The sequence below is a fragment of the Rhipicephalus microplus genome, chromosome 8 (genome assembly GCF_043290135.1).
Source record: "Rhipicephalus microplus isolate Deutch F79 chromosome 8, USDA_Rmic, whole genome shotgun sequence".
Classification (NCBI taxonomy): Eukaryota; Metazoa; Arthropoda; class Arachnida; order Ixodida; family Ixodidae; genus Rhipicephalus; species Rhipicephalus microplus.
Genome location: NC_134707.1, coordinates 51,815,812 through 51,837,766, shown reverse-complemented (window position 1 = coordinate 51,837,766; position 21,955 = coordinate 51,815,812). Strand labels below are relative to the sequence as shown.

Genomic DNA, 21,955 nt, shown 5'->3' with positions numbered 1-21,955 from the left:
TGTACATGGTGCTGTGCCATTTCGTTGAGCCATTAAACAATTTGGAGGGTGTGTGCGAAAATGCCCTTCACAAATTTCCCAGCAGGGCTCCACTGGTGGGCTGTACGAATTGTAAATATCGTCGATCTGTTGATGTAGTGCATTCAACATGACAGACTGTTTCCAGTGCTAATTGATTCATGGAGGAAAATGGGCTCTTCGTACACAGCGATAGTGCAAAGCTGTATTCAATCACCACAAGCAGGGAAGACCTTCCAATCAGCTGGCATAGGCCACGCTTTCTCCATCGCCTCGCGTGCCACTGCGGCTCCACTCCACGCTTTCCAACACGAAACAAATCAGTGAAAAGTAACTTCAATGTTGCTCTCAACGTTATCACTGCACAACGTTGCATTTCAACATTATCAAGGCACCTAAGTGCCTTGTTCATCTTGATAGGGACGGACCTCTATTTAGCTCTAGAAATTAATCAAAATACTAAACCCCAACAAAGCCGTCATTTTGTTTGGTTGGGCTTCGATTGTGCTTTTAACAAACTCTTAGAAGTGTCAAAATTAAAATCGAGGGGAACGCACAGGCAAAACAAACAAACTAACGTGGCCATAGTGTTTCACGATAAGCTAGCCTGTTCGCACGGGGCACGGCGACTGCACGCGCGAACAGCGTCTGTAAACAACGGGTAACAACCCTTAAACGTCGGTAAACATGGGGCAACGACTTCGTAACGTCTGTAAACGTAGGGTAACAACCTCTCCGCGAATCGGCGGACGGCGTACAAGGGGTCAAGGGCACTGATTTCGGAAGCCAGCCCTAACAACGCCGCGTTTCCGAGAAATTCAACGGCGGGCATGTATCGGGAAAGCCCTCTACGATCTCGGCACGATGCATGCGTTACGCTAAAAGGCGTTTTCACCCGTATTTTTAGAAGCTCCTCCAGCCAGCCCCCCCCCCCCCCCCCTCTTTCACCCTCCGGGAGCGATTGCGCAAAGGGAGCGTGATTTGGCACTCTCGACGCCGACGAAACGCACCCATGATGGTGCTTAGTTAAAAGCACCATCCGAAGTTCATTGAATGGAGCTTGCTCCAGGCCGCCGAGACGGAGTAAACAGCCACGCGCACTGCAAGGCTAATGACAGCGACGCTACCAGACATCGCTGACACTTTACAGCGTGCCAGAGACAAAGAGATCCGGCGGCGCGAACAGCTGATCGCTGCAACGGAAGCACACGGGGGTGCCAAGCGTCGGGTGCAAGACGGTGACGCGACCGCTGGCTGAATTAAATACCGCTCGTTCTGCGATGCGACGCTCGCTACAGGGTCTGCAACGCAGTAGCGGCGACTCGTGCAATCGCGATAGCCAGGCGAACCCGGCGCGTCGCTTTCGCTCGGCCCTTTGCGAAGAGGGAAAAGTCGACAGTTTTAAGCGCAGACCCCGAAAAGCTAGCAGACATTAGGCCTAAAACAGAATCGGGGATTGCAGGGACGTTCTCGTTGAATCGTGGAGAAGCGAGGACAACGGGACGACCACGTCGAAGTTCGGACCTCGGCAACGAGGTGAACGGCGTGCCGTGAAAGAAGTCGACAACGAAGACTCACCCACTGACGAATCGAGAAGGGGTGCGCAAATCCGTAAAGAATGTTTCGTGTTGAACTTGCTCGGGCTGCCAGCAGGAGCAGAAACAGACGAAAACGCACGGAGGCGAAAACGAGACGATGCTCGAAGTCGCCTTTAGATGGCAGTGCAGTAAACAAAAACGCCGTGTCGATGTCTATGGGTAATGAGTAAGTTGAGGAGCCATGAGTTAGCAATAATTGATTCGAAACTTTCAAAGTCTGTGGCTTTGTGATTTCTTAATCACATAAACATGACGGTCATGACACACTTAAGGCTGTCTAAATGTTTGCATACTGAGAAAGCGTAGCCTTCAAGACTTGCAAATACATCTCACCTGGATATGAATTGTGGACACATTGTGAACACCACTGCGGTGTATTCTAGAAATTATTGCAAAAAATGAGATGATTTAGAATGCGTAAAATTCAATAAATGACAGCCTCGTAAAGCTTATAGCAGCTACAAATCAAGATGGCTACACATAAGCATGTTCAACTCTGCTAAACCATTGAAAATACAGCCTTTGAGACGGACAGCTTTTGCTAGAACGAAAGTTGCAGGCTGATTTTCAAAGCAACATTGCAGTTTAAAACAACGCAGGCTAAGGTTTGCAAATTAGGATCACATTGTTTCACTGCAACGCGGCCAAAATTATTGAGCGTTTTCTCAGTCACAAACTCTGTGCACAAAGTGGCAGCATTGGCGTGGTAAACATCAATCAACGCATGCCGGTTTTTCGCAAGTGCGTTAAGTCAAGCTTGTAGAACTTTTTGCGTATTTCTAGCCAGTTTTAAAACATGAAGATCACTGCCGCCGAGCTTGTTACCAACACCGTCGACCTCGATCCAAATCGGAACCTTTCAGTAAAAGGAACCACAAGGGTTGTCAAGTTTTGCCACTGCAGGTGGAACTCTTCTCTGCTGGCTGTCGGTACCGCGTCGTCCGTGACTGTTTTCGACATCAAGCTGCCGGTCAGTTTTGCTTTACGCTGCTTTTAGATACAACGCAGCTTATGGCGGTGTTCAATCCGGTGGTGTGCGGCGTGACCACCTTTACTGCGCATGCGCAACACTAGACCAAGCGCTGTGGGAACGCGCTAGGCACTGCTAGAACGCGCTAGCGCCTAGCGTGTTCCGGCCTGTGTTAGGGGCTGGCTAAGACGCTGTGGCCTCTTACGCTTATCCGCTCTCGGCAATCATGGGATGGCGTCGTGAACGAGATTCTGCAAACGCGCGATGAACCAACGCTTTGTATGTTGTTGTTGTTGTTGTTTCCCTGTAGAAATGGCTCGTACCCAAAGAAGGGGATTGGCCGATTTTAAGGTGAATTTGCCCTAAAATTTCAGCATTGTGTCATTCCTACAATTTTTTTGTAACTTAATTTTGATTTGAAATACCGATATCAAGTTTGCAGAAAAAAAAATAAGAAAAATTTTGAGACAGCAATTTAGCAAGAAAATCGTTTAGTCGCAGTGATGTATTCTTGAACGGCGAATAAAACATCCCTGTGGCTGAAACCCAGTGTAGAGGCTCCAAATGAAAAAAGATCAGGCTGTGATAGTTGCAAGCCCAGTCTTTGAAGAGGTGGTGCTAGTATGCTTTGCCTGAATAAATCGAAACGCGCTGGCACGCGCCAGCGCGTTCGAGCCTGCGTAAGTAGCTGTGTTAAGAGGTTATTGGCCTCTCCCCCATACACTCTCTCAGTAATCACGTGATAGCGTCGGGGAGCGAGATTCTGCTGATGAACGCACGTGCTTTCGCGTGGCTTGTTGATGAAGTGTGGCAGCTTGGGCTAGTTGGTATGGCATGACGATAGTTATAGCGCGAGAACAACACGACGACACAGAGACAAGAAGGACACGAAAGACACGAGCGCGTCTTTGACATTTGGCTCGTGTCCTTCTTGTCTCTGTGTCATCGTGTTGTTCTCGCGCTATAACTATCGTTGTTGATGAACCCGTTTGGCGTGCTCCAACAAGAGTTCGGGACGAGTAACAGCAACATAAAATTCTGCGAATTCATGGTGTGCTCCACTTGCAAGGACGCGTTAACATCTGGGAAGGTGCCTGTAATAAACAGAACTTCAAGTCGACTTACGCACTGCTTCGCATGTTACTCGTGGTTCTCTTTAGTGAGAGATTAATTTTTTTAAGTGAAAGCTTTACTGGCCTAGTCAAACAAGTTTTTCTGTGTGTATCCGCGTGGTCTTTAGGCGAAGAACAGATAAACCGTCAGAAGCCGCATGAAATTCGGCTGTGTCGTTGCAGTTGTTGAACGAGCATACAGCGAACGCGTTCATTGCCTAGTCTGTCTACCCTTCCGAATGCCCTTTTTCAGTGTCCAAGGTAAACACGCTAGGAGTGAGCGTAACTGCGAGCAGAGGAGTACACGAGCGTCTGTCAGTGGTTTAGAGGCCTGGAATTTCTCTCATCGAGCTGCAACAACGGCTTCGAAAGCTGACAAAACATTGGTAGCGACTGCACACAGTATGTAACATTTGACTAGCCAGATCATTTGTGTGGCGAACTGGGCTTCAGCTACGAAGAACAAGCATAACCAAGTAAACAAGCTTTCACTTGCATAACGGAACACAGCTAAGCCACAGCCATTTCTTTCTCTCTTTTTTTTTTTTTTTTTTGCATTCTGTCCGGACGCAACAATAAAGCGCCATCCTACCACTTCTGCGTCCTCACTTGTCGAAGTATAAAGCTCAACACACTTCTTTAGAGCGCGATGTAAGAGAGCTCCACATAGCACGGGGGACATCTACACCATGATTTAAAATGGCCAACGTCTGAGCATGCATTCTGGGCACCCTGCAGTAGAGTTTTCGAGATGCAACAGAAGCTCTGGAAGACTGTCTAGGGAGAAAAACAGCAAAATTTAACCTGGCTAATAGCCTATTAATGGCCGGTTATAAGTTGATATAGGTTTTAAGTTAATATTCTGACTCACTTATTTATTACAACTCATTCGTCAACATCATAACACGGTAGCAAGCTGCAACTTGGTTGCAAGTCAGCATAGTAACTTATTTGTAAGTTGCAATTTGGTCTTAGGTCACTTTCGTAACTCACTTGTAAGTTGCAATTTAGTTGTCAGTCAGCATTGCTACTAACTTGTAAGTTGGTGTTCATGCATTGTACTGTGGCTTCTTTGCGCCGTTCTTTCTCTGCATTTCCCCCACTTAACTATGGGCGAACTCACCCGAATTAAGTTCCTGTCTAGGTTTCACATTCCGCCAAGATTCTAAATCAAAAAGTTCCCATTGCGAGGAAATGAAGCTGTCACCTGTGTGCTGCATAATCATTGCATAGAAAGTGCGAATAGTTGTACGCACTGTGCTTAATTGCACTTTTCACCAAGGGTGGCGCCAGGATTTGTTCACTGGGATTATGCCAACTACTAGTGAGTTCGTCCAGGGAGTCGGGAATCCTGTGCATTTTTGTTTACCATGTTTGCTATTGGAGGGGGGCATAGGGGAGGGCAGTAAAAAATTATGAGGTGGTTCTAGCGACCCCTCTAACACCGCCCTGCTCTTCACGTAGGCTGATGATGTTTTATTGTGATATATGGACATCATTCATGTACATGTATGTGTGTGTGTGTATATATATATCTATATATATATATACCTGGGAGGATGCGCTAGCCTCCTCTTATTGCGGAGCGAATATCACCTCTTCGGCCGGGGCCATCTGCGTGCGCGCTTATCTCATGAGCGAACGGGGGGGGGGCTATAATGGCAATGATTAATTACCGCGTATTTTTGTGGGAGCTTCTATGGGCTGCACTCTCAGCACGAAAAAATAGTGCCAAAAGAATACCTAGAGCGGCTGTATTCTCTTACAGTATTTTGTAGAGCTGAAATCGGATGCTAGCCTTGCTTCCTGAATCATTCAAATATGTAGCTATCGCATTCATTGCTTTGCCCTTTGGGCGAAACTGTGACTTTTTTTGTTTGTTCGTTAAGTTGAAGTCAGGGGAATAGACAGAAATTCGGGGGGGGGGGGGGAAGGCACCCTTTTGGAATGATCGTTTTCACTATGTGTGCCTTTGCCATGTGTGCCATGGCAATAAAAAATTTGGTGGGGGGGCATGGGCTCTGTGTGCCACCCCCTGCTACACCACTGGCTGAGGTGCACCGAAGTGATGTGCACTGCAATTCTTTCTCCGCTGGACAGCTGCCATTAGGGAAGGGCTCAGTGCAGCAATGTTGCGTGCAAAGCAAGAGGCTAGTATCAAGTGTTTTCTCCATTTTGTACCCGCAGCCTAAAGAGAGTGAGCTGAAACAAGTGGAAGTGAAAAAGCTGCGCGAGTTCAGACACGATGCCCCCCTCCAAGACATTTCCTGGAGCCCCAACATGTCTCTCGTGTTGGATCCGGTCTGGATCAGGTGGGTAAACTTCATTGCTTTACTAGCTTACTCAGAGATGCCACGCTGATCAAGCATTTCTTCATAGAGCCCGTGCCTTCTGGCCCTTACCAGCTTCCATGGGTCCTTGGCCTGCTAATCTGAAGGTCGCGGGTTTGAATTACGGCCACTGTGGCTGCGTTTTGAAAAAGAAAAAATTTTGGAGGCTAGCGTACTTAAATTTAGGCTCAAGTTTAAAAATCCCAGCAGCCGAAATTTTCAAGGGCGCACCACTATGGTGTCCGTCATAATCATATCTTAGTTTTGGGACATTACACCCAACGATTATTATTATAGAGTGCTTAACAAGGCAGTAGTGCTTTTTTTGCCAACTTGTTTTATGTTATCACTTCTTTCTATCTAGCTTGCATTCGTAGCACACCTGATTGCTTGTTTACATATTACTTTTAACAGATACTTACATGCTTTATGCAATCTGTACCCCTGTCACACGGTCACCACGGAACTCCATTTAACCCTTTAATGCCTGAATTGTGAAACCGCTGAACAAAAGAAAACTTCTTTTCATCTTCTAGCTTCAAGGAACTACCTTTAATTGATTCTGCAGTTAAATTATCCAAAATGCAACTTTAATGCATACTTTTAGGCAGGTCACGAGTTCTTCATATGTCTCAGAAGCGAGGACCTTGCTAGAAAAAACGTATTTCACAACTACGTAACATGTCGTGTGGCATGTCTTCGGCGCATACAGATCAAATAAACAAAATTATTGAAGATGGAACTTAATTTACCCAGGCAAAAAAGAACGAAGAAGTGAAAGATGTTGCACGAGCTTCGTGCTTTCCGCCATCAGCTACAAAACAATTCATTCTAGCATAAAGTACCTTAGACGAGACGGCACTATATTTTTCATGCTGAACGCTACATTTCCCGTGAGTACTTGACGGCTGGCATTATAGGTGGCACGCATTTTATGACTTGCTTGCTCAAAGTTTTTCGGCAAGGCTCAAACCAACATCGCACAATGAAAACACGATTTTTGTTTCCCCGTAAGTAATTATCGCAATCTCCGAAAATTGCAGCTTAAGGACACCCGACAGTAAACGGTTAAGTACTTGTCTGTCTTTTCGTCGAAAGAGGTGCGGTTCATATCACAGTGCCGCCATTTTGCTGTGGAAGTTAAATGGAGTTTTTGAAAAAGGGAGTTGAGTAATGACCATTTGAGCTCGATGAAGTGCTCTTGTTCTCACATTGCTGTTGCTACAAAGAAAACTCTGCTAGCAAAATCGTCTTAGTAATTTCAATTGTAGATTTTAACATTATATCTTTGTTCGATGCAGCATTACACACTGCATAGTGCAAGTTTCAAATCTATTTGTAGGACATCAGTGGCTCACACAATCACTTCACTCACTCTTCGTGTCTCCGCATATACAGTTCACCCGCCATTGCTTCACGTAACTGCCTTCCTGGCTTGTATAACCGAACATGGTGTCCCATCTTTCATGGCGACGTGGAATGCTGCATGTCAGAGCTGCCCTCGCAGACTTTTCACACGTGCAGTAGTAGATTGGTGGTGAGAACAGTGGCCCTGTAGCTTTTGTTTTTCGCTACACTGCAATTTCAGATTTCGAAAGCCAACAAATTTCTTTCTCAATTTTACTAACTTTCTGGTTTAACTAAATAATTTTAATGTCTCAGTTACTTCGTTAAATCTTAGTTTAAGCTGTGTTGACAGCTCTTGCAATAGCTTCCGCTATTGCAGGAGTCGACCTAGAAGTCCCACCGATATTGACATGAAGTGGTTTGATATTTGAGGTAGGAACAGGCGCCTGATCTCAAAAAAGGCAGATTTTTAAGTTCATTTGCAGCTTGTTTGAGGATTAAGGAGCACATTTGCATAAGGCAAGATCTGCATGCCCAATACCTGCTCTGCTCACAGTACTTTATTTTATACTTTACATGGTAGCTGTTCTTTTCCAGGTTTGCAACGGCAAGCTTGGACAACGAGGTGCGGATCTTCTTCTCCAACCTGCAAACAGATGATGTTCAGGTGGGTCGTTTAGCTCATCCCAACAATTTTTGTTGCGTGCATGGGATAACTGGTGAATAGCGGGAGGTAATTTTTAAGGGCTCATTCATTTGTTTGATGCAACCTTCATAAAATTCAGCAGATAATTAAGGCAAGGGAGACATAGGGAGCATTATTTGTTCTGCTTTAGGTGCATTCTAATAGTTGTGATATAGATTTGAAGAAAGTAAGTTAGAAGAAAAGAAAACCGCCTGCTGGCAGAGACCAACCTGCGACCTTCGGATAGCAGTTCACAGCTTCGGTCCATGGTTCTGTCGCAAGTTCAGCCTCTGCCTTCGGCAAGTTGTCTTTTCGTCCACTTTTTTCTTATCTGTGTCACAAATATTACGAAACAGTTAAATCAGTTCAATTAACGTTCCCTATACCTCCTTTGGCTTCGTTATCTGCTGGTTTTCATTAAGGTAGTAGTGGAAGGTAGAAAAAAGAATGATGTTGCTACATCAAATGAAAAAAAGTCAACTGTTTTATTCTATGGCCCACACGCCCACCTTCTCGCGCCTACGTCTACTTCGTTCTCGTCGCTGGGTCGGCACGGCAGCACGCGACAAGGTTTTGTCAAACAATAATCGGTACTAAGTCACTGGTGCACCTTCTGCTCTGGCCTTACCCTATCGGCTGGTGGCACATAGCTCTTCCTTGTGATGACCAGTGGATTCTGGAATTGCATGACTGAGTGGGGGAGCAGCTTCATCCACATCAATGCTAAATTCAGTTTGTAGTGGGCTTGCAAAACCACCACCATTGTTTCACATACTCTACTCAACGAGGCAAACACGTTAATGCTAGATCTGAATAGCATGCTTACAGTAAATACTATGTGTTGTATAGTGTACTGTGCATGTGTATTTCAATTCCACAAAGCCTGGTAGCCGATCACCATCTGCATAATCGTAACAAAAAATAATCAATTGGAGCGCCCTCTGTACATATGTACAAGAAGCAGCTAACAGCCGCCATTGTGCACGAGCAGTCCCATGCGTTTCGCCAAACATGCATACCACGTGGATCGCAAAAAGTGTTTGTGTCATGATGAAAGGCCCATCTCTCGTTCATACTTCTTTTAGCTTGCATGAGCAACGCATTATTGAGCGTTCTTTCTTTATTCGTTTTCGTGCACGACGGCGGCTCATCCCAGTGTTGCTTAAAGACTTCAGGGCACTTCATGGCTTCTTGCAATGATGCTGGTATTCGTACGAGTGGTCTGTTGTCTACTATGCCATATCTCTTAGTGTGTTCTTGTGGTGCCCTAGGTTCTGTCCGGCCATCGAGGTGCTGTGAATGCGGTGGCCTTTGAGCCGCAGTCGGGCGAGGCACTGGCCAGTGTGGGAGACGACAACAGCTGCCGTATCTGGGGTCTGGACGGCACACAGCAGGCACGCATCGCCCTGCGGTCAGCTGGCACCGCGGTTGTCTGGCATCACCAAGAGCTGGGAAAGGTTGGGAGCTTTGTTACTGTGGTTTTCACTTCAGTGGCATTTCAATGGCAGTTCAGTCTAGTGGCATTTTTGCAATAGGGAATTTCTTACTGTAAGCTTCAGGTTTGAAGCAAATTTGAATTGAATAGCGATTCGGTCGTGTAATTTTAAATGTATACTTTGAATAGCATATGTTGCATGTTATTACGAAAAATAGGAGCATATTTTGTCATGACCCAACTGACTCATGCAATAGTTTCAAGAATTAAATCTAAGCGTGTGTGGATACCCTTTTCTGGTTCAGTGCAAAGTGGAAACAAATTGAAATATTAGCAGGATTTAATATATAAAGGGTGCAAGTTATTAGTGGTAAAATATATTACATTTTGAAATTTCCTATACTTAGTGTGTACAAGCTTCCATTGCATGTTTCTAAACTTTAAAATGAAAATAATTGAGGTGCAGGTAATATGTGCATCATGTGCGGCTTCACATCTGTGTGCATTTCTACTGGATAGGTGGTTTCGTGGCATAGAAGCACCACGCTGCAGGAGGTTGCATGTGGTCAAGTACACATGTATTCATTCATTTCAAATAATATAAATTGATGTCATAGCAATTTGGAATAGTGTTAAATTCGTTTGATTATTCACCCATCTCTATCCTGTGACAGTTCAGTTTAGTGGCATCATGTTGATGAACCTTTTTTGTATTTACAATGGTGAACTCATTTTGCCAGCTTAAACTATTACGCATGTTTGAACCTCCTCGAATGTTCTTTATTTGTTCTCTTCAGGTTGCATGCGGGATGCAAATAGCCACTTTCATTGTAAAACCAGCACAAGCGATTACCCTGGTGCTCATAAGAAAGCGGACGCATTTTACTCACAGACCAGATTTCTAACAACGGTGATCATTGCTGTTTTTTCTCCACTAATGTTTTTTTTTTCTTTTTTTGCTCACAATAAATTTGTCTAAACGAAGAGTCTATTTGTTAACTGACGACTTGAATTGATATTCTTCATTGTCACAACGTCATGCTATTCATTCAGCCATACCGATAGTGTTTGCTTCATTTCTGTGTAAATGTGCGTGCAGTCAAAGATCTGACCGCAATGCTACGAGTTCTGCAGTAGCTGTCGAAATAAAATAATTAGCACAGCTTGCACCAAGTCACCAGGCTGGGTCACAGCAGAGCTGGTGAGCACATAGCTGGTCCTGACTTGCCTAGGCTTTTCTTTGTTTTGATAAGTGTTGCTAGGTCAATGGATAAGTGCATTCACCCACAACTGCACGAAGGATTCACGTGGTCTTTCTTGTAAACCAAGATTGGCAGTATTGATTGGGCAGTATTAATTAGGCAGTATTGATTGGGTACCAATTGATTGAAGCAGTATTCGATTGGGTACTGATAAGCCATCACTAGCAGCACCAAATCAACACGATTTTTGTAGCTTAAGTAGTCTAATTAGCCTAATTGGCATGTATGCAGTTAGTTTTGAGCAACTCGTATATCTAAGGCCAGGGCTTAACTCACTAGTCAACCTTAAGACTGGCTTGGTGATATTGGCTGAGCTCGAACTCATTAGTCTCCCTTACCCCTATACTCAAAAAACTCTCCTCGACTTGAACTTAACGTGCCACCGTCTTCAATGCAGCACAAGCACATTTCGAGCGTGCCGTATTTTGGCTGTGCCAAGGCAGCACAAATGTATTTCAAATGCGCTGCCTTGCAGCGGTGGCAAGTCAAGTTCAAGTTGAGGAGCATTTCTGAATACGGGGGTAATTCGTCTTGGCTTAATTAGGGCTAATTCAGGTTTCACTTGTTCAACATGATTATGGCTTGATAATTAAGCATTACCATGTTCAGTTGGGCTTAATTAGGCTTGGCTATAATTGCCTTGGTTTATCTGGGCTTATTTAAGCTGAACTCTGCTGGACCAAATGAACATGTGCCGGTTCATTATAATGATAGCTTTCTTTCTATGCCACATGGACAAACCTTGCGCTTAACAGCTCTGCTATAAAAATGCAATAAGCACAGAGTGCTGTCTTGACACGTTTCCATCGTTTGTTGCGGCGTAGCTCCTAGTGGCCGAGAAGCGTGGCACTCTGCGGCTCTACAACGCAATGACGGGGCAGCCTCTCATGTCCGTGGATTCCGGACAACCGGGTATCCTCCTGGCGGCCGACTGGAGCTTTGGCAACACCCAGCTCTTAATTGCGGGCATCGGCAACCACTGCTACGTGTGGGAGACGTCTCGATCAAGGTGGGGCACATGCACTCAAGATTTGTGTCGCTACGGACTATTAAAAGGCTCTTAAACCATTTGAAGGTCGAAACTTAGTTGTGTTGTTGCAGTTGTGCACAAGTCTTCAACAAACGCCCATCCACGAGAATTTTTTGAAACAGTGCTATAGTAGTAGAGTTTAGTTTGATGACTCAAAAGAGGCCCTTGCTTGTTTTTCCGTTTTCTTCACGATTCTCCATTCACCGGCTCGTCTCCCCTTCTGGCCGAGTTCTCCTCACAGTGCGAAGAGGAAGAGTGGCTAGCGCGTGTATGTGCAAGCCGACAAACAGGTTCTTTTGGTTGATGACATGAACAGTTTCAGATGTTGACGTCACAGCAAACACTAGAAAAAAACGTAAGGTCTGGAGAGAAAATTGTTTCTGGGAATTCGCATCGCACCCACGGCTCGTAGCACTGCCACGTTTGGCTCTGTTGATCAGACAGCATTCTGAAGTGAATGCGCACGTTTGCTTCAAATGTTACAAAATATTAAGGATGGTTTTGGTGCCCATTATGGTACTCCTAGAGGGTGGAATGCTTTGCAGAAGCCTCAGTTCTTGTTGTCCTGGGGGATGTCTAGGGATGGTCTCATATTTAGAGATCCGCGAGTATAGTAAAGGTTCAAAGAGCAAAGAGGAAGCTAATAGTGATTTAGTCAAATAATTTCTAATTGTATAGTTCATATAGTATATATCACACATTTTAAAGAGCAATTTCCAGTTTTATCAAGTCCCAGCTAACTTTAACTTGCACAATGTCTTTTTGGAAATAGGATTGAGTTTGTGTAAATACCATTTTGTTAGTTCAAAGTGAAGTTGAAGTAAAGCCAAATAGTATTTAGGTGTGAATAATGCCAGGGTACAAAATATAAGCAGCAAAGCACATTATATTTTAAAATTTGTCACAGTTAATACAGGTACGTAGCCGGAAATATTTTTTAGGGGGGAAGGGGGTTTGAAAAATACTTTATGTACATTCGTGCATGCATTGGTGTGTGCATGTATATGGACGCAAGCAAAATTGAAAATTTCCCAGTGGGGGAGGGAGGTTGCATCTCCTTTCCTTGGCTATGTCTCTGACTTAGCCTGTACAACAGAGCTTTAAACTAAAGCACAGCTTTGGGCCAATGCCTCACCTACGTTTCCTCGCTCCATGTTGGCCTCCATGTCGGGAAAAGCACCCACGTGCTTAGCACGAAGTGTGACACTTCTGCTGCTACAGGCAACGACTACGGTCATGCGTAAAACAGTGAAGTGTAACAAGAAAGACAGCAATTAAAATGTAGCAATGTGAAATGACAAGAGACTTCAATAAAAGATCAGATTGCCATATCAGAAATGGCTGATTGCCTACAAACTCACAATCGAGAAAGCATCAAGCATTCAGAGTGTCCCAGGTCCCGTTAATTAGGGAGGCAATCGCCGGGCTAATTCCAAGGGCCGAAGTATCGGCCCCCCGAACCGCACCACGAAAGCGTGGACAATTTAGAAGTGGTCCTTTATGGTGCGCCAGCGGACGCCGGCTGTGGCCCAAAGAACAAGTCAGAGCCGAGAGTTGATAAACAAAACAAAATTATATTTTCAATAATGGCAGATAAAAACGATAGACAAATATGCACACTCGACAATAGTTGAATACAATATGTCACCAATCAAACTACTACTGTGTACTACACAGTACAATCAGCCACACTCGAAACAACGGACACAGACAACAATACGAACTACAATGCAGTCACATGCATTGAACAACCAAGACACTTAAAGACTAAAGAGTTAGAAAACTTATTCAGTCCAAAGTTCTTGGAACAAATGTCTGAATGATACTCTTCCGAGAATCACTCACTCAAAGTCCAGCGTTGTTGTCGTTCCGCTGCCCCCGAAGTTTCTCTTCCAGGAAACCTCGCGTCTTCACTTGGCCGCTCTCCAGGCTCCAAACTTCTTCGCCGGAAACACGTCGGCTTCACACATGCAGCTGTTGCCACGCGTCTTCGCTCGATAGCGGTAGACACACACTCTTGCCTGTAGCTCAAGTCTTCACCCCTCAGGTGGAAATCCTCTTCTTCTCCACTTCCTTCTCCTCCTTTGTCACGGAAGACAAAAGGCTTCGCCCACAAGGCGGTACACCCTACGCACTCCGGCGCATACTTTCTTCTTCTCCTGCTTTGTCACTAAGGACAAAACCTTCACTGACAGACGCGGCGGGATACCCTACGCACTCTGGCGTTAACTTCCTTCTTCTGCTGCTGTCCCATCTCCGCTGCTCAGTTAAATACCTTCCGCGCGCGATTCCAGAAAATTCTCATCATTTCGTCGGCGCGATGCGCAGCGAAGGCTGGGGAGAGGGCGAGACGGTTCGAAGGCTGTCCCCGACAGATGGCGCAACCCAGCATCCCCACGCCCCTTTCCATCTAGAAATTTCCAGGGCTTGCGCGGCCGCCGATGCAAGGAGGTTTCGTTGGCGAACCTACGCTTCCGAGGGAGAGGCACGCGCGCCCGGGGAGTCTACAGATGCTTGTTTTCTTTCTTTTTTTTTTATCGTTGACCTCTCGGCGCTTCGTCGCGAGAATTTGGCGGCGCGCCCTTTTTTGAGCGCTCATTTTGTGACACAGAGTCTGCGTCGGATCTTGGGATAATGGCGCAAGCTTTAAATTTCAACGTTGGAAATGTTAAGTTTATATGCACTGGCACGTGAAATCACGCACTCAGCCACATGTAACCTCATTGCCTTCACATTTCGCCCTTCATTCAGAGCAAGGCTCTTGTGTGAGAGTCAAAATGTCAGTAATGTCCTCACCTTGGTCACTGTCGAGTGTTTCCAGAAACATGCATTTGAATGCAGCCAGGGATGAGCCACACCCTCTGGTTACATGTAGTAAAGCTTCATTGCAGTTAGTTTACAAGGGTACACTAGAAAGAAAGTCGACGTTTTTGACATTAGTAAATAACCCTTTCATAATTCTAAAATAACCACACTTTTTGCAAGAAGACGCTCAGTAAACAAGAATGCGCGCAAAAAGAAAGTTCGTGTGGTGGCACCACGTTGATATTCCCGGACTATATGCCATGAAATCATAGGTTTCGACAGTGTCTACTAGTTTCTACGTGATTGGTAAAAAAAAGTGCAGAAGTGCAGTGCCCTCTGAAGAAGTTATAGACATAAAATTCTGTGTTTCAGGAAATTTCTTTGAGCCAATGTCAGCAAAATACGAGACACTCATTTTTAAATCTGGGACGTCACGCACGAGCAAAATTTAGAAATAAAACCGTGATCTCAATTTTTCCCTCTATGGAGTACAATCAATCAATCTAAACAAATGCGTTGTTTTGACGTATTTTGAAGTAGAAGTGGTTGTTATCTTACGTACTTCGATTGTGTGAACGCAGCCTTCCCATAGATCGCAAGCCGTTCCATAGCAATGGCGTGACCGAGCTGGCCTTCTCGGCTCTCCACGACGAGGTGTGCGCCAGTCGGGGACATCCAGGCAATTCGGTGAAGGTGTTCAATTTCAAGACGAGCCAGGTAAGCGTTTCACCTTTGATGAACCCATTGTTCGTCAACCGCCGCTATAGCTGAGTGAGTTCTTAGCCAGGCAGGAAATGCTGGATGCACCAAACCGATTTGACAGGACGGTCTCATCATCAGCTTACCTTGCCACACTCGGTCACAGCGGTGTTGGCATGCTTTGTGTTACGTTGAAAACAAAATAGACAGGGCGAGAATGTAATCTGACGGTATTTGTTTAAACTGTGAGGGTAGTTCATACTACAAGAACAGTCAAGTTTAACTGGGGGAAAGGCCACCACACTGTCAGATATAAATAATGTGCCAGTGGGGCTCGCCTTACTTTATCAGGTTATAAATCCACGCGACGGTCAACCGCTGTACTAGAGCTCGCCATACTGCTGGAATGTACTGCTGGAACTCAGTGTATGCTATGCTGGAGTTTCACTGTAGAATAGCAAGAACTAACTATTTTGCGAGTTGTACCGCTACAATATTCATTCATCTCAGTGGCAGAACTTCAGTGCTGCTCCGTGTTTTTTCTGATATCTTGTCTCTTGTTGCACTGTTGTTAGTATAATGGACCACCAGCTTGTTCAAAGATTTGCACATTTGGGGAGAACTTTCTTATTAGCAGTGTACACAAAGTTATTGAGAAGGGATGACTGCAACATTATACAGGAGAGATGACAGTAACATTGCGCACCTGTACTTCTCACTAAATAATCACTTTCTATTACTTTTTAGTTGGAAAATGGAAGTCTTTGCCGGATGTCTAGTGTTCATACTCTTGAACGCTGTCTAGCTGCTAACATGTTAGCCCTCTCCTGCTTGGCAGCATCTGCTTTCTGCGTAAATAAGATAGATAAAGAATTAAACAAACAGTGTGACCACCAGAAAGACTATACGTAGGGCTAGCTCGTTGTACGAGGTCAACCACCGATCGGCGTAGCGCAAGTGGAACTGTTGTAGCACCCATCGTCACCATAACAACGAAGCAGTGTTTGGACCATACACAACAATGCAACAGCATTGCAACAGTGGCTAGGTCTGTTCGACTAACCCCACGCAGTGACGTGCTAAGTGCAAGCCACGTGTTAGCATGTTTCTATTCACAATGGTTGACCTTGTGAATTTTTAAATGAAAGGCACCAAAACTTGGTCACTACAGATGTGCTCTATGTAGTGGTGTCGCACTGGTGTTTATGTGTTGTGTACGTTCCTTTGCAGACGTTATTCCGACCCAGCATCATATCTTGCTTTAAAACTTTCTAACGAGTCAGCCATTTAGACTTGTTTGTTTGATAACCTGGGTTGCTTATTGCACTCAAGAGCCATTGCTTTTCTCAACTGAACTGCACCTTGTCTTTGACGTGTGGTCTGTCTGTCTGCATTTATACACTTATTTCTCGTCATTCTTTGTCACTCAGCCTTAGTGACCAGCCTACTCAAGTTTCGACCTCGGACGAAGGAAAAAGGTGTTTTTAATGTTATTCACGCCCTTCGCGAGGATGCAGATTCAATTCCCAGTCACAGCTGCCACGTTTTATTGGGAATTAATTGCAAAAACACCTGTGTGCATAGACCTTGGCGCAGTGTTCGAGCAGTTAAAATTAATCCAGATTTCTTCAGCACGGTGGCTCATAGTCATCGTGCCGTTGCCTCTTAAAACCACATTGGACGCGTTACTCGAAGGTCGCAGGTCCGGTCCCTTTTCGTCTTTTCATCCACTTTTCTTTTTTCACATTTGCGTCACAGTTACCTGATATAACATCCTCTATACTTTTCTTGGCATGATTGTCTGTTAGATCTCATTAATATTGTATCTAACGAAGAAAAACAAGTTCTCAAGTGTTCACTTCTTTCCTTCAGTGTAGAAGAATGTGTAATCACAGTTGCACTGGCTGCATTTGTTTCTACGTCTCTGTTTAGTTACACTCGCGTATTTTGTCGCGGATGCTGACCGACTATCTTGCCAATCTGTCTTGCCAAGGATTTCATTTTTTTTTCTAATTGATTACTTTTTCTTTACCATTACTGTTTGAGGCAACAACAGCAAAATTACTCCATTAGCACTGATAATTTGTACAACTGTGCATCTAACGAATCATTGCATTTCATCAGTGAAAAAAAGAGTGATAAAAATGGGGCTGGATAACGCTCGTACGTGTATGTCAGTCAGTGGTCTTTGAATCAGAATTAGACGTGTCAATTGCATTTTGGATATTTTGATTGCTGTTCTTGCACCAACAGAAAAACAATGACACCACTTCGTCCCCAGTAAACATAAATGTAACAGGGTTACTTTTTTTTTTTTTTTTTGCTGCTGGTAACTTCACTTTCTTTTTTTCTTGATTGATTTGAACCTTTGTTTTTGTATGTACATATGGGCACCGGTTCGATTACGTACCGTAATTACTCGAATCTAATGCACATCTTTTTTCCGCTTAAGCGAGTTCATAAATCGCATGCGCGCCATCGGCATTTCCAAAATGGCCGCCCCCTACGTGCGTCGGCATGGCGCGTCGGCCATTTCTGCCTATGTGTTTCCCATGTGCAGCACTTCGTACGTGTGCTGAGGAGTTCGTCATCTTGTAGTGCATTAGCATCAACGGCATGGAAGGGCCGACTCCAAAAACTCGAGTGCACCACGATGCCGCTTTTAAAAGAAAAGTCATCGCGTGTGCAGAAACGGACGGAAATTGGGCCGCATCGTGGTCGTTCGAAGTTTCCGAAACGTGCGTGCGGGACCTGCGGAAACAAAAGCAGAAAAGTGTCAACAGCAAAGCTTCACGCAAGGGCTTCAGTGGACCACAGCAGGGTCGGTTTCTGCAAATTGAAGAAATGCTCGGCGAGTATGTGCTTGAGCAGCGAGCGGCACAGCAGCCCGTGACTACAGAACTGCTCCAAGTGCTGGCTATGCAATTAGCCTTAGAAAAAGGTTTAACGCGGAGCCAGTTTAAAGCGAGCAGGTGCTGGCTAACTAACTTTATGAATAGGAAAGGCTTTTCCCTCCGAAGGTGAACGGGCATATGCGAAAAGTTTTGCGGAGGAGTACGATGAAAAGCTTCACAGTTTTCAGAGGTTCGTCCTAAACTTGCGGCGCAACAACGGTTACCTGCTTGGGCAAATCGGGAATGCCGATCAGACGCCTCTTTACTTTGCTTTACTTTGACATTCTTGGCACCACAACCGTCAAGAAAAAGGGGGCGAAGAAAGTTCGCGGGCTGACACCGGTCCACGGTAAAGCTACAGTGACGGCAATGCTCTGTTACACGTCAGATGGGCACAAGCTTCCCCCGTACCTCATATTTAAATGGAAGACGCTCCCGAAAGTAGTTGTTTTTTCGAGTGGTGTGGTCGTGCGGGCCAGCGAGAAAAATGGGTGCGAGTTGCCATTGATGTCTTACTTTTTTTTTTCGACGTAGAAATCGGGTGCGCGTTACAATCAAGGGCGCGGTAGAATCGAGTAAATACGATAATCATTTTCTAGTGCAGCGTTCAGGTTTTAATATACAAAATATTTTACTGCCGTTTGTGGAGCAAGCTTTTTTTTTAGACTGAGAGAATTGCAAAGTCGTGATAAGGCAAATCACTGGAGTCAGAACTGTAGGAAATACAACAGGTATGGATGTGCTGAACGCACTTGAACAAAAGTGTCTATATTTTTGAACATTCGTGAGTAAAATTTCAGCTTGATACATACTCACAGTCGGGAGAGAAAAAAAATTTAAGAGCGTCATCGTTCCTTAACAATATTGCTCTTTGCCGCAATGTTCATGAGAACAGGCTATGCCAAGGAAATTATACTAGGGGTGTTGTTAGAAGTAATTGTAATGTAAATGAGAATAAAGAAAAGTGGATGAAACAATTACACATAGTGGGCAGGGACCGAACCTGGGACCTTTGAATAATGCGTCCAGCAATGGTCATGCCACAGTTCACTTTAAGTTGTATACATCTCCATTTAAATGCGGGAGCGCCAGTCAATGCTGCTAGTCGTCATGGCAGCAAGTGTGGAGTGCTCTTTTAGGGGCGAAGCTCCTTAGGGCGTGGGCTGTGCGTCCCCTGTAGCCTGTATGTAGCCACCTCTAGTTTAGTTCTTGCAGTGTTCACTAGATGGCGGTACCGTCTCCTGTATGTAGCCACCTCTCGTTTAGTTCTTGTAGTGTTTACTAGATGGTGGTACTTGTAGCTGATGATGAAAAGATGCAAGATGTTATAAACTAGAAAGCGGTACTTGTAGTTGATGAAAGACGCAAGATCTTATAAAATAAAAATGATGTCACATATGGCGTGTGTCATTGGTTGAAGGCAATCGTTCGATTTAGTGCGGCGACGTACGCTAGGGGGAGCGATGTAATAAAATCGAGTGGGCAAAATGTACAGAGGATTCATGGTTTACCAGGTTTACCTCCGGAGCTTCGCCCACTCATCATCATTCACTTCGTGGATATGGCGGAATTTTTTTCTGCTTGTTGACGTTACGTAGCACGTAATATTATTACGAGCTGACAGCTGACCAATAATCTCTCGCATACCCCTTCAAGGCATGTAGACTGCCAGAACAAGACCCTCGCTGTGAATGAAGGAAAGAAGTGCGTATTTAGAACTGGTTTTTCTATTTGTTAGGCACAATATTAATGAGGACTAGCAGACACTGACACGAAGGAAAGTATCTGGGATGTTGGTACAATAGACTCTCGGTAATTCAAACTCTGATGATTCATACTTTCGGTTAATTCAATTAAAATATAATTTTTTGGTTGGCCCTCTAATGTTTCGATGTACTTAAATGCCTCTTACTTCAAGCTCCATCATTCGGTTAATTCATGCTTTTTGTGGTTCCATACCAGAAAATATCTGCTGCTTTCTCACTACTGTTTAAACATTTGCATGCTTACATAATCCTAAATGTCTAAAAATGAAAAATAAGTGCCTCACGCTTTCAGGAAAAAACGCTTTGCTGGTAAGCAAATGTTTGAAACGAAGCACACAGATAGCGTACCGGGATGCTACTCAACTGGTATAGAGAGCTTTGTGCTGAAGGCACATATAGCAAAGAATCATTGGACAGCTCAAGATTTCTATAAAAGTTGCGATCAGCAGTAAATGGCCGATAAACTTGTTGTCCTTACTCTGCTTTCTGTTTATTGCATGCAGTTAGGGTTTAAAAATGCTTAAAAAGTTTTGAGATTTGATAAAGTTAATGCCTAATCATAATATGTGGTGTCAGCTCACCCACAGTCATATATTTGATAACTTCTGATAATTCCAACTTCTTGATAATTCAAACAAAACTCATATGTCTCTTAGAGTTTAATTAACGAGAGTCGACTGTACTAATTGCAATGTAAATCTGAAGAAAGTGGTCGAAGAATTGCAGCTTCGCTCCCTGCCCTGCAACCTTCTCATTAATATTGGGTCTAACAATCTAACAATGAAGTTGTTTCGATCCATCGATTACATCTAACAAAAAAAAAACAAGCCTTCGTATTTCTACCACTTTTTACCAGTAGCATGCCCACCAATGCTCGGCACAAATGACTGACCGGCTCAGTGTCACTTGCAGAGGCTGCTACCTCACGCTAACGAGGAACCAACGTTATACGTTCGCAGGTACTTCTAGACGTGTCACTCAAGGTCGGGCGTGGCCTTTCATGGTACTTGGGAGAACCTGTGCTGGCTTTCGGTGGTGACGGCAGGGTGCACCTTTTCCAGGTCCTCTCTTCCTAGGAGGCTTTTCCCATTCTTCACCAGGGGTCTTCAGCACAACTCTCTCTTCTTCATCTTGTACATAATAATTGCAATTGTTCTGTGGTTAATTTTATTAAAAAAAACTTGTCGTCTTTCTTGATTCAGTGTCTGTATTTAAGTAAAGTGTGGGAGTGGTGTAGTTGGTAATCCATTATTAAACTTCTCAGCGCAAAAATTTCAGACAACACAAGAGACGCTGTCCTTGTCCTTTGTGTTCGTTGTCTGAAATTTTCGTGCTGAGAAGTTTAATGATTTGTATTTCATTCATTTCTTCATTTAGCAGAGTGTGCATGCATTCATTAAAGGAATGCTGTACAAATGTATGAAAAGTTAAGGGAAGCATCGAAGTTCGGTTCGGATGATACAGCGATTCCGATACGCATTGTTTATTTCACATACTGTAGACTCTCAATAAGCGTCTCTTGAATTGCTGCTTAAATGGAACAAATGCCAGGGATATGATTGGATCACATGAGTTTCAAGCCCTCGTTCAATTTTCAGTAAATATAGTACTAACTCCTGTTAAAATATTTTTTTGGGCCCTTCAGGTTCCGCTTAACAAGTCTGCTGTTTACCTATACTGATGGCTTGAAAGATTTGTGAACAAGGGTTGTTGCAGGAGCCAGCATTTCGCTAGCCCTCTTCAAAGCTGCAACCTACTTTAGCACGTGTATGTGTATGATTGGTGCCCTCTCCGACAACCCAAATAAAAGTGAAAGAAAGGGCCAGTGTGAAAATGGAGGTGGGGTGGGAGAGAAGAGGCCGGCGTGTTGAATTTATTGAGGCCAAAGGATAAAGAAAGCATCATCATCATAAGCCTGACTATGTCCACTGCACGACAAAGACCTCTCCCATGTTCCGCCAGTTAACCCGGTCCTGTGCTTGCTGCTGCAAATTTATACCCACA

The 21,955-nt window shown here is 44.4% G+C and overlaps 2 protein-coding genes across 2 annotated transcripts in view; one reads left to right on the top strand and one right to left on the bottom strand.

Moving 5' to 3' along the window:
- Positions 1 to 1,725, bottom strand: part of Ubr1 (Ubr1 ubiquitin ligase) — a 113,264-nt gene extending 111,539 nt beyond the window's left edge. Inside the window, exon 1 of the mRNA XM_075871804.1 lies at positions 1,597 to 1,725. The gene's annotated coding sequence lies outside the window, so the exon portion shown is untranslated. The remainder of the gene's footprint in view (positions 1 to 1,596) is intronic.
- A 569-nt stretch (positions 1,726 to 2,294) lies between these two features.
- Positions 2,295 to 21,148, top strand: Nup37 (nuclear pore complex protein Nup37). The gene is made up of 7 exons (XM_037416676.2): positions 2,295 to 2,586; positions 5,886 to 6,010; positions 7,973 to 8,042; positions 9,332 to 9,517; positions 11,582 to 11,766; positions 15,174 to 15,309; positions 20,911 to 21,148. The coding sequence occupies exons 1-7, from the start codon at positions 2,413 to 2,415 to the stop codon at positions 21,025 to 21,027; spliced, it is 993 nt and encodes a 330-aa protein (XP_037272573.2). The 5' UTR covers positions 2,295 to 2,412; the 3' UTR covers positions 21,028 to 21,148.
- Positions 21,149 to 21,955: the final 807 nt, after the last annotated feature.

Excerpts from the sequence above, each read along its gene's own strand:
- Nup37 (XM_037416676.2), top strand. The coding sequence starts at position 2,413 with ATGAAGATCACTGCCGCCGAGCTTGTTACCAACACCGTCGACCTCGAT. Across the intron at positions 8,043-9,331 it reads TGCAAACAGATGATGTTCAG|GTTCTGTCCGGCCATCGAGG; the intron begins GTGGGTCGTTTA and ends GTGGTGCCCTAG. Across the intron at positions 9,518-11,581 it reads ATCACCAAGAGCTGGGAAAG|CTCCTAGTGGCCGAGAAGCG; the intron begins GTTGGGAGCTTT and ends GTTGCGGCGTAG.